The sequence below is a fragment of the Suncus etruscus genome, chromosome 7 (assembly GCF_024139225.1).
Source record: "Suncus etruscus isolate mSunEtr1 chromosome 7, mSunEtr1.pri.cur, whole genome shotgun sequence".
Classification (NCBI taxonomy): domain Eukaryota; kingdom Metazoa; phylum Chordata; class Mammalia; order Eulipotyphla; family Soricidae; genus Suncus; species Suncus etruscus.
The window spans coordinates 5,432,463-5,447,161 of record NC_064854.1 but is presented as its reverse complement, the minus strand read 5'-3'; the positions used below and the strand labels follow the sequence as shown (position 1 = coordinate 5,447,161).

Genomic DNA, 14,699 nt, shown 5'->3' with positions numbered 1-14,699 from the left:
CATGTTTATGGAATACTTGAATAGATCTGTCATGATTGAATGAATTTGAAATGGTAATAAAAATGCTTCCCAGAAATACAAGCCCAGGCCCGAATGGATTCACAGCTGAATTCTTTTAAACATTTAAAAGGATCTATTGTCAATCCTTTTCCATTTTTTTTAAGAAATTGAAGAAACAGAAACAATTCAAAATATTTTCTATGAATCTAACATTATCCTAATACCAAAAGAAGAGAAACTACAAAAAGAGAGAATTACAAGTCAATATCCATGATAAACAGAGGCCAAAATTCTCAACATAATAGTAGCATATAGAATCCAACAAAATGTCAAAAACATATACATCATAACCAACTAGTATCCACTTCAGGAATTAAAGGATAATTTAACATATCCAAGTCAATCAATATGATACACCAAATCAAGAAAATTTAAAAAAATCATAGGATTATATCAATTGATGCAAAGAAAGCATTTGAGACGTTCCAGCACCTAGTCATATAAAAACTGTCAACAAGATGGGAGTTACAAATCCTTCTGATTTTGACTCTTTTGTCTCCTTCCTCCAAGGAGACCACAGAGATGATTCAGAATGATCTCTATTTCCAGATTCAAATTATTTCTGAAAAACTACTATATGACATTGTATAGTAGCATAATCAAAGATACTGGAAATTTGACATGCATTTATTTGATCTATTATGAGGAAAATGGAACTTAAATACGCTTGTTCTCCTGATCATTCCATAGCAATTCACTTCCACTAAACTCAACAGAAGATTCTTTTTTTTTTTTTTTTTTTGGTTTTTGGGTCACACTCGGCAGCGCTCAGGGGTTACGCTCAGAAATCGCTCCTGGCAGGTTCCAGGGGGGGCATATGGGAGACTGGGATTTGAACCAATGACCTTCTGCATGAAAGGCAAATGCCTTACCTCCATGCTATCTCTCCGGCCTCAACAGAAGACTTTTAGAAAGGTTTCATAGCTTCTCAAAATCATGCATCTTTTTTTTTTAGTTTTTTTGGGTTACACCCAGCAGCGCTCAGGGCTTACTCCTGGCTCTATGCTCAGAAATTGCCCCTGGCAGGCATGGGGGTCCATATGGGATGCCAGGATTCGAACCACTGACCTTCTGCATGCAAGGCAAATGCCTTACCTCCATGCTATCTCTTCGGTCCCAATCATGCTTCTTTTTAGATGTCAGGAGTATATGTCTATCATCAAGCATGATACTAAAATTTTTAAAGTAATATAGACTACAGTGGCACCATAACATGCTAAAATATTTCCACATATCCTGCTATTATTTATTGGCTTAAATTTATCTGTAAATGTCCACATTCTCAAGAAGATAAAATATTTCTTCCCTAACTCATTATACGGTACAAAGTAAAATACAAGAGGACAATAACTTTTCTTCAAGTAAAGAACTAAGAAAGTTGTCATTCATTATTTTAATACTATAACTATTATGTATTTAAGGCATCATTATTATTTTATGGACTTTATTATTATTTAAGTAATATGATTTACAAGTGTTAACAGAAGATTTTGTCATACAAAGTTATCGTACCACCCAAAGTGCCCAAAACCATCCATCACATTGCTCAGCCCTTTCTAGTTTAACCTACCTTTACATCTCACCCTCCAAGTGTGTTTATAAGAAACTTCTCAAAAATTTACTATTTTGGGGGCCTGGCACACTAGAGGTAGGATGGCTGCCTTGCAAGCACCAGTCTAGAATGGACTGCGGTTTGATCCCCTATGCCCACCCCAAGCCAGGAATGATTTTTGAAAGCATAGCCAGGAGTAACCCCTGAGCATCAACGGGTGTGCCCCTCCTCCCAAAAATTTACTATTTTGAAACATTAAGAAATGTTAAGCTATAACTAGTACTCTTCTTACCATATACAACATATTTTAGTTGAATATTTTTTACAACTTCCTCCAAAGTAGGTTTATACTCCATGAAACACGTATAAACTCCAGTCATACTTTCATCAAAGTTCTGGAATATAAGACTTCCTGTGGTTGTTACTTGTATAGAGTTGTTTTCTATAAAAGGAATAAGATAAATCATTTGTTGTTTCAATTATATCAGACTGGACCAAACTAGAGTATATTATAAATGGAGTAAAACCATCAAAAATTTTACCGCCAAAACTACTGAAATTTAAACATAAAAACTTTTATCTAATATTTGCTGAAAACAGGTGCCAAGATACCAAGTCAGTCTTAGGAGTTTCTTAAGCAGAGTTTAAATGTAGGACTAACAAAACAGTAGCACACTAAAAATTGCATATATATATCTGCTTCTAGCATTGAACTGATTACTACAAGGTAGTTATATTTGTGCAGACACACACTATATAGTCACATAATCATACATACAATCATAATTATATGCACATATATAATTTATACAAATGTATTTTATTTTTTATTTTTTATTATTTTTTTACTTTCTGCTTTGGGGGCAACTCAGTTGTATTCAGCCCTTATATCTTGCATAATACATAACTCATGGTTGTGCTCAGACCATCTGTAGTGCTAAGGTCAATTTGGGTCAATTACAAGTGCTTTCACTGCTGCATTATCTCTCAGGTCATATATATGTGTTTTATGATAAATTAGGCTTGAGTAAACTTATGAAGCTCATACAAAAGAGATAAAACACTATACCACAACAAAGGCTAACCCAAGATAATCACGATAACAACTAGGAATTTCTTGACACTACATAATGCTAGGGAGAAGTTTGGATATAACCTTAAGTGTTGAAGCAAAGAAAAAATATAGAAGCTAGGTCACATGATACTATGGTAGAAAGTTAGAAATGAATATAAGATGCCTTTTTATTATGGCATGTTTCATTAAGCATCACACAGGGAGAAAGTTACATATGTTCTGGGGAAAGATTGCTGTTCTGGGAAAAAAATGTTAGACTAAATGAAATTAAGAACAAGATGTATTTCTCTATTTCTCACTATATAATCATAGGGTAATAAATCTTTCTAAGTACAATGCATTTTGTAAACTAAGGCAAAATAACAGGGTTACTTTATATAATAATACAGTAAATGATTTAGTGCATAAAAACATAAATTATTAAGCAATTCAATAACTTATTCTTAAAATTCCCCGAACCCTAGATCTCAGACACAGAACTGACACAGTTCTCCCCAACAGCTCCAGGAACCAAACTCCCTCTGGGACATTTTTGTTTTGTTTTGTTTGGTTTTTGGGTCACACCCGGCAATGCTCAGGGATTACTCCTGGCTCTACACTTAGAAATCGCCCATGACAGGCAGGGACCATATGGGATACCAGGATTCGAACCGCCGTCCTTCTGTATGCAAGGCAAACGCCTTACCTCCATGCTATCTCTCCAGCCCAGCTCTGGGACATTTTTAATCACTGTTCTGACACCAACCTGTGCCAGTTTTGATATGACATCCTTAAAATGAGGAAATGGCAACAACTTGATGTAAGAGCAGGTTGTCTTATCTCACCACCTAACGATAAAATGAAATCAGAAGACATGTCATCCTTTGATCTGTGCAAAAGCCAAGAAGACTGACTATGGCAACCATGACTGGGCAGAACCTATCCTGGGACCAATAAAAAAGACCCTAGTCTAGGCTTTGGCCTATGACCGTACAACAACCAAGACCTATAATTCCAGAAATCTGACTGAGACAACTGCAACTGAACAGAACTTCTGGAAACATAATGAAAGACACTATCCTAGGCTTCATCCTAGGATAAGAAAGCAAAGACTCCATCACAGGCTCCATCCAATGACCTATGCAGATACCAAGATCTCTAGTTACAGAGGCCTGATTTTATCATCCAGGACTGAGCAGAATGTTTCCAGACATCACAAAAGGACCTAAGAAAGAGAATAAGATCATGTATGGAGCCTATAGTTATTCCCATGACAGTATACTTCAAGGACAGAGAAATCCTGTATCTCTTAGGCCAAGGAAATTCCCTTTCTAATCTCCCCAGTATTTACTGTGCTTATGAAAAAAAAAAAAAAAAAAAAAAAGAACCACAAATTTTGATGTTGTTTTTCTTTTTCTTTCTTGAGTTTTTTTTTTTTTTTTAATTTCAGGACCATGGTTATTGTTTGGTTGTTGTCTTTATTGCTGTGGTGCTTATTGCTTTGGTGCTTTTCGGGTATTTTTCCTTTTTTGATTTATTTTTTGTATTGTTGTTATGTTTTTCTTCCTTTTTCCCTTTCTTCTCTTAAATTGATATTTATAGTCTCTAGAAGGACTCCTCCCTTTTTTTTGCTTGTTTGATTTTTGCCTCTTTTCTCTTTTTTTCTTTCCTTCTAACAGAACCATCTTGTTCTGCCTCACAAATTAAGAAAGAAATAATGGAGGGTACCAAGAGCAAATTGTCATATGAACATTGAGTAGAAATAAAAGGTGATCAGACTTAAACACCAAATCTTAAATCAAGGACATCAGAATAGATACCCTTCAACAAGCTGGACACAGAGAGGATCACATATACTAGCAGCCCGGGGAGAGGGGGGGGCAAGAGAAGGGGAGATATGGGATGCATGCTGGGAACAGGGGTAGAGGGAGGACAATATTGGTGGTGGGAATGCCCCTGATTCAATGTCATTATATACATTAAACATTACTGTGAAAGATTTGTAATCCACTGTGGTCAAAATAAAAATTATTTAAAAAAATTCACAGCCTCAGAATGCATAAGAAAATCTATCCTCAAGGGAATTCATACATGGGTGTGTGGCTGGCTAAAGGTATGGTGGAGGGTGGGAGGGGTGAGAGAGGCTCTGGTACAAAGCTGAAGGGAAATGGACAATAAGACTAAGGTGCTGGAATATGCTTTTGCAGGGAGGAAGATAGGCTGAGAGATAAAACATTGTCTAAAACTAACCCAAAGGTATGAAGGCCTTAAACAAAAGGCCTATGTCAGGAGCCCAGAAAAACAGTGAGATGCAGAATTCCACTTCAGGTGCAAAGATGCTTCTTGAAAGGAAAGTGGATGAGCCACTGGGAAGAGATATACTGATGAAAGAAAAGATATGGAAAGAATATTATAAGACTATCAACTGTTCCAAAGTTTCCCTCTTGGTAATTAACCTAGCTAAGTGTTGGACTAAGGCTGTGGGTAGTTTGAGAAAGCTAAACTAACCCGGTCTTGCCAAAGGGATCTCTTTACCAGCATCTGCTTGAGATGTGTACTTTCTAAATGTAGTTGGGAAAAGGCCCACACATGTTGGGTTCCTCTGTGCACTTTGACTTTTTCCCTTCTGAAGAAACCAGTATTTTCTCCTGATGATGTGTCTCTCCCTCTCTTTATTTTTAAAATGAATTTGTTTTATATTACAATTTATCTCTTTCTGAAGTTTTATCCTTCGAGGGAAAGTCAAGGACCTAAATCTTAACTGTCTTTCTTTTCCTGCAAAGAATAATTCCTCGCCCCAGCCTGGGTTCCACAGCTTCCTGAGAAATTAGGTGACAGAAATAAAGTCCTGCACTGAGCAGAATAAGTGAAACTCAGGAGCAGTTTAATAATTGCCTCATGGGCCTTGTTTGATATAAAGTAGAGTAGATATATTCATATAATTCTCTCAATGTCTTAATTTTCCATGTACTTCTCAATGTGACCATTTCCTTCTGGGGGTGGGGGGGTGCATCCTTTTCCTCCCCATTTCACATAAGCTACATGAAAATCCTACTCCTTTGCTGGTGAGTCTAGACTCCTATGAGCCATAGTGTTATGCATAAAACCCTACCATTAACAGTATTATAAGCCACAGTGCCTGAAATAAAATAATTATAATAATATACAATTATAATAATATATGATATATATGTAGTGAGAGTCAGTCTGGAACCTGGGAAAAGATACTCTACTAAGAAACAAAGTTCTTGCTTGATGGGAATATCAAAGAGTTCTTTAATATAAGGCTCACCCCTGGGGAACCACCCTCGCAACATCTCTGGAGTAAGAGGAAGTTTGGTAAAACTGTATAGAAGCTAAATAGGCAAAGGAAAACATATACATTTATCTGCATCTCTTTGAGATAAAAAGATTAGAACAAAATTTTATTATCTTAGTAAATAAGTTTATACTTTTCTATTTCAACTAAAAGTTTACTATGTATAAATCTCAAGTTAAAATACTCATTCAAAACCAAGACAAAAGATAAACATTTTGGTAATGAAATTTTCATTGCTTACTTGCTCAATAAATATGTATTAGGTTTCTAATATATGCAATGTCCTATTTCATATACTAAAGAAAAAAGTTAATAAATAAATATACCCACAAATATAGAGATTTATACCTTGAGAAATCCCAATTTTGTATCTGAGACAAGTTTAAAATTGTGATAGAAAGTTCTAATATATTTCTATCATAAAGGTCATATCTTCATGAATATTTTAGATGAAAAATTGCAAATTGATCGTAACATGTTATCTCTTTTTTAAAACAGAAGAACAGGGTTTCACCTGCTTTAGCTATATATCTAGAATAAACAGAAATACATTCCATAGAAAAATGATAATGATAAGTGAACATAATTATTAAAGTTTTGGAATATCTTCACAGCAATGCAACTGAAATTTTAAAAAGCCAAAGTATGAATATGTTTATAATGTCTAACTCAATGTTAAATATGAGGACCAAAAATTTAAGTAGCATATAATAAATATATAATAACACGTTACTATAGTCTTAACTTAAAAACAGTAAGTGACAACTCTAAAATGTATATATATTTAAATAAACAATATCAGGAAACCAATAGATGTTACTATAAGAACAAAAACAATAGTAAATAATGAATAATATGATGAATTAAAATTAATATGTCTATATCTTAGTTATATCAGAAAAATTATAGTTAAATTGGTTATCTAAAAATCCATGACCGAGAGTTTTAAAATTACATGCCAATATTTAAATTAGTCATATTACCTCATCACCCACCATTTCCTGATTGGTCAGAGTCCCTTACTAAATAAAGAAGAATTATATAGTAATATAGGAAAAGGAAAAAGTAGGCAAGATAAGAGAATAATACCAGAGGAAAATTCTTGATAATGGACCCAGGATATACATCCAAGATATATGAAAGTAACCCTTTAAAACACCCAGTTCTTCCCATTTTCCCCCTTTGTCTTTCAATTATACAAGTCTTAAGCCCAAGGCAAAGTAATCAGCCATGTCCCTAAGAAAAAAAATATAAAAAGTTATGGTTTCTGCCTTCCTCTGGGATTCCTTACCCTGGAATTTCCTAAGGGTATTCCATTCCATACTGCCTTATCCTTCCTTTACTTTTCTCAGATAAAATTTCAACTGAATTCAGTACATAAGAAAATCTAATCTCAATTTATTTAAAATATATTACTTAAAATCATTTGTGCTTACAGTTTTTACAAAATACTAAAAATGAATAAAAATAGCATCAGTCCTACCATTACAAAAAAGGAAAAAAACTGACAAAATTCACAAAAAGACTGTCAACTGACTTTTCTTAAATCTATAAAAATAGTGTGGTGGTGTGAAAATCTAGGGAAACTAATATATGAGTGAAGAAGTACCTGCGTAACACATTTTCTAAAATATCCATAGAGGACAGTAAGAACATCCAACAAAATTTTGTCAGAGAATTTCCAAACTCCTATTAGTATAAAATGATCATTTCATCTAAAGGAAGAAAAATGGTCACCTCAGGTACTATCAAAATCTGCTATCACTAGCAAAAGGAGAGAAAAATGTTTCATCCTTGAGAAAATCTACTACTAGAGAAATGATAAATGTTTTAAGAAAGTCTCAACAAGAATTATTATGACAGCACTAAACGTGGAGTTAAAGAGATTAAGTATTTATGAAGGAAGCAAAATCTTGCAGGTGGCCCATGCAGAGGAGATCTGAGAGACAGCAAACATCTCTGAATGAAAAGTGTACTGAAGACCACCATAGTCAGTACATTCCCAGGAAGATGGAAGAAAGCATGGTGAGACTTCCAAGACAAGAATTTTTTTTTTTTTTGGGGGGCCACACCCGGCATTGCTCAGGGGTTACTCCTGGCTGTCTGCTCAGAAATTGCTCCTGGCAGGCACGGGGGACCATATGGGACTCAAACCGGGATTCAAACCAACCACCTTTGGTCCTGGATCGGCTGCTTGCAAGGCAAACACCGCTGTGCTATCTCTCCGGGCCCAGCCAAGACAAGAATTTTGCCCAGGGCAAGGAAACAAGCCCACAGTTGCCACCACTTGATGGAGCACTGAATCAGTGTGATCTTTTACACACCAGGGAACCTGAAAACAGAGATGCAAAGCCACAAATTCAGAGTAGAGAAGTGGCAGGCAGATTAAATAAATGACTTGCTAAGGTGATTTTCAACTAAACAAAGTCCAAAGCCTTTAGCAGCTGGCCACGTTGTGAAATGCTGTTTGTAAGGCAGTGAAAGCTAAGAAAACCGACAGGCGCTTAGGGGAAGGGCTCATCTTAAAACACCACTTTGCTCTTATCTCACTAAAGCCTGAAGCACGGGGACCATCTACTTATTTGCTGAACAAAGGAGAAGCAGACTTGATGATCATTTGTGCTCCCAAGATAATCCACCAAACCCATTCCTCCTGCATCTTTCTCAGCATGAGCACCACCCACTCATCAATGGGCAAGAAGTTGGAAATGTGATTCTTAGCAGGCTCAAAGGGGATGGTGCTCCAAATGTGCCTCTCCCCCACATTGCAGCAACAGGTCACCATATACCCACGACCTGACCTGACAATGAGAGTGAAACACTGATCTGACAGTCAACAGTCTCCAAGGTATAGAAAAACTCAAATTCTCTCACATTTCACCATATCTGATAACTGTGCGTACGTTTCACCACCAGTTGACTGAATCAACACACATTCTGAGACAAGGTTTTTACGGTACAGAAATATCAAGGTATTGATATCAAGCTTGGATGATAAGTCCATGTGTGTTTGTCTTCTTATATGGATGTCTGTATAACTCTCTGTGTCAGACCTCTGCTGGACAAGAGTCAAGATGCCAATTTCATGGGTACTAAACTCAAAATGTGTAAAGTGACTACTAAAATACCTGATGACCAATATTGATAGCAATAGTAGGAGACTACAAAATTATCATCTACTTGAATATATCATTCACACAGAAAAAAGTAGGGCACTTGTGTTACATGGAACCAACATGGATATGATACCTGGCACCAATACGACCCCCTGATACCTGTCAGGAGTTATTCCTGAGCATATATCCATAAGTAAGCCTCAAACACTTCCAGGTGGAGCCAAAAAGACCAAAAAAGAGAGACAAATAAATAATCAGCTACTATGAAGGGAGTAATAGAAGAATCAGGCATAGCATCATGTATAGAGAGTTCAAACACAACTTGAATGTATAGTCTTCTCCAGTACCAGTGACTATTTGTCATCATAAGACCACATGCTGGGACACAAAACAAACCTTCATGAAAGTAAAACATTATAAATTAAATATTAGGTATACTCTCAAACCATAATGCTTCGAAGGTAGAAATTAATCACAAACAAAATACTTAAAAACTAATGCACTTTGAGTATTCAACAATATAATAGTGGACATCCATTAAAGCTGAAATAAAAAAACCAAGAGGGTGAAACATAAAATTAAGAGTATAAAAATCATACGGAAATAAGAAACATTAAACAATAAATCAATATAACCAAGAACTGTATTTATTTAGAAAAACCAACATAACTGGCAAGCACTTAGTTATATTGACACTGAAAGAGTAAACTGACACATCAGAAATGAAAGAAGTTACAAGAAATAACTCAAATAAAAAATCCCTAAAATCACTGTAAACAATTTTATGCCAATACATTTAAAAAGCCAGAAGAAACAGCTAAAAGTTTATAATTCTGACCTGCTAATACCTAATAAGGAAGTAGAAAAACTGAGCAGACCAAATGCCAGCATAAAATATGTACAGTAGTAGACAATATTATCTCCCCCAAAACAAAGTCCCATATCCAAATGGATTCACAGGTAAACTCCTGCAAACCTTCCAAGATTACCAACTACCTCACTATCCTTCACAAATTTCTACAGAAAGTGAAAGAAAGAGGAATACCAAACAGTTTCAATGATATGAACATCACCATGATATTAAAAAGCAGACATACTAGGAAAGAAAATTTCAATGATTTTTAATAACACAGAGACTTATACAGACATCCATATAAGAAGACAAACACGTTTCTATAAACCCTCAGTAAATTTTTTCAAATTAAATTCTAATTAACAATGCATTAAACTGATAACTCACCACAAACAAGTTGAATTTATCCCAGGGAATGACTCAATACATGCTGATTCAACACATGCAAATCAGTTAATGTAATTTAACTTATCACATTTAATAAAGGCAAGAGGAGCTGGAGTGATAGACAGTACAATGAGAAGGGCATTTGCCTTGTACAGGACAGACTTAGGTTCTATCTCCAGTATTCTATATGGTCCCTTTGCACAGCCAGGAGTAATTCTTGAGTGCACATCCAGGACTTAACCCTGAACATCTCCCGTTGTACTGCTCCCTCCCCTTCAAAAAAGAAAAGATAAAAATCATATGACATTATCAATGGAAACAAACAAATCGCCAAAATTCAAAACTCTTTCATGATTAAAAACTAAAGACTCAAAAAATGTGGACAGAAGGTAGTAAACTTTGATATCTGACAAAGCAGATCTGGAGACACTGACCACCAATCCTCATAGTTCAAGTTCCACGTAAGCATTAGGCTTGTCCTGGCAGCAAAAAGAATTCCTGGGCCCAGAGCAAGCCAAATTACTAGAACCTAGCAGTCAACTCTCAAGCCCAGTAACCATGGACAACTGCCAGGAATACTCTAATGTCCCATAAGAATTGATGGTAAGTAAAAAAAAAAAAAAAGTGTACTTTATTTTTAAAAAAGATGCTGATATTTAGATTAAGTTAAAACATAATTAATATTTTGTGGCCATAATTTTGGCCAGGAATATAAGATAAAGATAAACAATGTTAACTGGCAGGTCTTGTGGAGAGAACTCAAGTAGTACTACACATATTTAGAATATGAATAGCTTTGAGTTCAGTTCTTGACTTTACCTGCCCCACCTTCCCTCAGTACTGCTGGTAGTAGCCCAGAGCTAGGACTAATTAAGTTGATTTTAGCCACACATATAGCATTATTAAAAATATTTATAAATTCATGCTCAAAATGTTCATTTGAATTTTAATGAAAATAAAGGTATATTTGCTTCCTTATACATATTTTATTAACAAATTCTGAATTGGGGTAACTGAATTCACTTTATGAACTTAATGAAAGGTAAGAATTTTTTGGAATATGTGTTCATACAAAACTCAAATAGTTTGTTTTGTTTTGTTTTTTTTTGGTTTTTGGGTCACACCTGGCAGTGCTCAGGGGTTATTCCTGGCTCCAGGCTCAGAAATTGCTCCTGGCAGGCACAGGGGACCATATGGGGCGCCGGGATTCGAACCGATGACCTCCTGCATGAAAGGCAAACGCCTTACCTCCATGCTATCTCTCCGGCCCCAAATAGTTTGTTTTTATGGTGTGTATACAACAAATTCAAATCTGTCAGAACTGTTGATACCATCTATAGAATTACAGTCTAACACAAAAAGAAATCAGTAAAATTTATAGTACATATGACACAAATAATTTTATTTTGACTATATTCAGATATATGTATATATACTAAACTTAACAATGCTAACTGTAACAAAATGGTACCTGAAACAATTTTTCCTCTTGGCCCATGCCACTGGAATGATGGGTCTATCAGTTCAGAATTCCGTAGTCGTTTAGTTGTACATAACACATGTGGACTCTTGTGATGGACCATAACATATACGTTCACTGAAAAAAATATTAAAATGTTCCAATAATATTTGTTCTTTGTCTGCTATAATATCCTACAATTTTGGAGCATAGATTATATGTTTTCAATTCAATCCTTTGGATTATTTCTATTACTTGATAAAAACTATATTTCATTACATTTCATGTTACTAGCATTACAATTTGACAGAAATATATTATTTGGCTATGTCTGAACTTTAGGCATAAGGCACTGATGTTTATATTCAAAGACAACCCTTAATAACTCAAAATATTATAATGTTATATTAAAACTTTGTCTTGAAAGTTCAAATCAGAAAGAAATTGAGAAGTTAGATTTGTTTCCTTTAGGGAAATCCAAAACAGTGTATGATGCATTGATTTTTTTTGGTATGATTTTTATTTTGACGAAAGTGGATTACATATCCTTCACAGTAATATTTTAGGTACATATTAACATTGAATCAGGGGAATTCCCACCATCAAAGTTGTTCTCCGCTCCACCCCTGTTCCCAGCTTGCACCCCATAAATGCATTGATTCTTTATTGGTACTTTGAAGTAAGTGTAAACCTATAACACTGCATACCAAAAACATAATTATGAACATTATTTCATAGTGAATAAAACCATATTAACATGAAAATATGTTAACATTTAAGCTCAATGATAAAAATAAATGAAATATAGCATTGGTATATATATATATATATATCACAGGTAATTTTGAATTTAATTATCATTTTTCACTTTTTGTTAAGGTTTAGAGAAGCCTGATGATGAAATATAAAGAACATGTATTCTTTAGGAAATATAAAGAAAACAGTAATTAGTCTTTCTTTTGTTTTGTTTTAGAGCCACACTAGTGATGCTCATGGCTTACTCTGGTTCAGTGCACATGAATCACTCCTGCTGGGGATTGGGCATTGAACCTGCTTGCATCAAGGCAAGCTTCTAACTACTACTATACTATCACTTGGACTGTTTTTTGTTTGTTTGTTTTTGTCAAGTTGACAGGAGTAACATTTGTGAAAAGCCAAGGGGTGAAGGTAATTCAAGGGCAGTGTTCAGAGGCTGCCAAGCACTAAGGCCTGTTTTTTCAGAGCTAAAACCTACACATGGAAGTATGTGCTCTACCAATTATCAACCAAATTGCTACCTATTGTAGGAGTTCACTTTATGATCCATTGAAATAAAAATTGACTTTGCAACTCAAAACTATTATTACTACATCCAAAACTATTTGTTTTGGCGTGACAGCTGGTGGCTCTAATGTCATATTTCTACTTGTAGAGTAGAAGTCACTGTAGGTAGTACTCAGGAAGCCATATGAAGTGTATGGGCCAACACTTGCTAACACTAGTAATCTATCTGGTACCAAGAGCAAAATTATTTTCCCCCTTTTTGTGGGGGGCACACTTGGTGATGTTCAGGGTTACTCCTAGCTATGAGCTCAGAAATCACTCCTAGCTCGGGGGACCATATGGGAACCCGGGTATCAAACCAAGATCTGTCCTAGGTCAGCCACTTGCAAGGCAAACACCAATACTTCTGTGCCACCACTCCAGCCCCCAAAATTCTTAAAGGTAAAAAATAATTGCCTCTAAGGCTATTATGCTGCGTGAAATGAGTAAGAGATAGTATGGCAATAATATCCAGAGCTAACAGGAATAGGAGCCAGGGGAACCAGTACATGGTAGGAAGCTTGCCACAAATACTGGAGCAGTGCAGTTAGGGTAGAGAAGGGACTACTATAGCAATAATAGTTGAAACTAATCACCTGTACAATACCTGGGTGTTGAGCATTATAGAGATATGCAGAGGCAGATATGGGGGATGGGACTAGTGACACTGGGGGCAGGGATTGTTTACAGATGAAGGATGGTGTACATTGTAAGACAGAAATCCAATCATGAACAACTTTGTAATCACAGTTTTTAAATAAAAGAAAAACATTGCCTCTAAGGTTTTACATAAAGCAGGTAACTTAAATGTATTGGATAACATCCTGGAGGTCAAGACAGTTCTGGATATTTGTTTTAATTATAAATTGACAATGACTGGGGCCAGAGAAGTGGCACAAGTGGTAGGGCATTTGCTTTGCACACTGTAACCTAGGACGGACAGTGGTTCGATCCCCCGGTGTCCTATATGGTCCCCCAAGCCAGAAACGATTTCTGAACATATAGCCAGGAGTAACCCCTGAGCATCACTAGGTGTGGCAAAAAAAAAAAACCCTAAATAAATAAATACATTGACATTGAATCCTAATATTATTTTCATATTAATCTCTTTACCATATATGCTTGAATATAACTCGTGTATAAGTGACCCCCCTAATTTTACCCTAAAACCAGGAAAATAGTAAATCGAGTATAAGCCGAGGTGGAAAACGCAGCAGCCACTGGTAAATTTCAAAAATAAAAATATATACCCAAAATAATTACAATAACTGAGAAATCAGTAGTTTAAATGCTTTTCAATATTTATTGCTAAAGAAAAACTGTAAACTAGCAACAATAACTTTAAAACTTTAAAGTGCAGAAAACCGTAGTTTAACAGGTAATCAAGCTAAATCACAAAGGTTAAAATCCTTCAGAACTGGACTCCTCCTCCTCCTCCTCTGTATGTCCCAATAGAACTTCAGCTGTATCTGATGTGAGAGTGTATCAGCATAGAGCCTGTCAGCATCACTTAGTTCGCAGATATCATCATCACTGCTGTCAGTCCTATACAAAGTGCAGAATATTGATATTGTGGGTTCAAGAGTTCAGTGGCATC

The 14,699-nt window shown here is 35.5% G+C and overlaps 1 protein-coding gene across 1 annotated transcript in view; it reads right to left on the bottom strand.

Annotated features, from left to right (window-relative positions):
• The window catches only part of ZPBP (zona pellucida binding protein), a 120,974-nt gene that overhangs the window by 88,697 nt on the left and 17,578 nt on the right, over nucleotides 1-14,699 (bottom strand). Inside the window, exons 3-4 of the mRNA XM_049777029.1 lie at nucleotides 11,813-11,938; nucleotides 1,905-2,054 (exon numbers count right to left, since the gene is read on the bottom strand). Of these exons, the coding sequence (XP_049632986.1) occupies nucleotides 1,905-2,054; nucleotides 11,813-11,938 (276 nt within the window). The remainder of the gene's footprint in view (nucleotides 1-1,904; nucleotides 2,055-11,812; nucleotides 11,939-14,699) is intronic.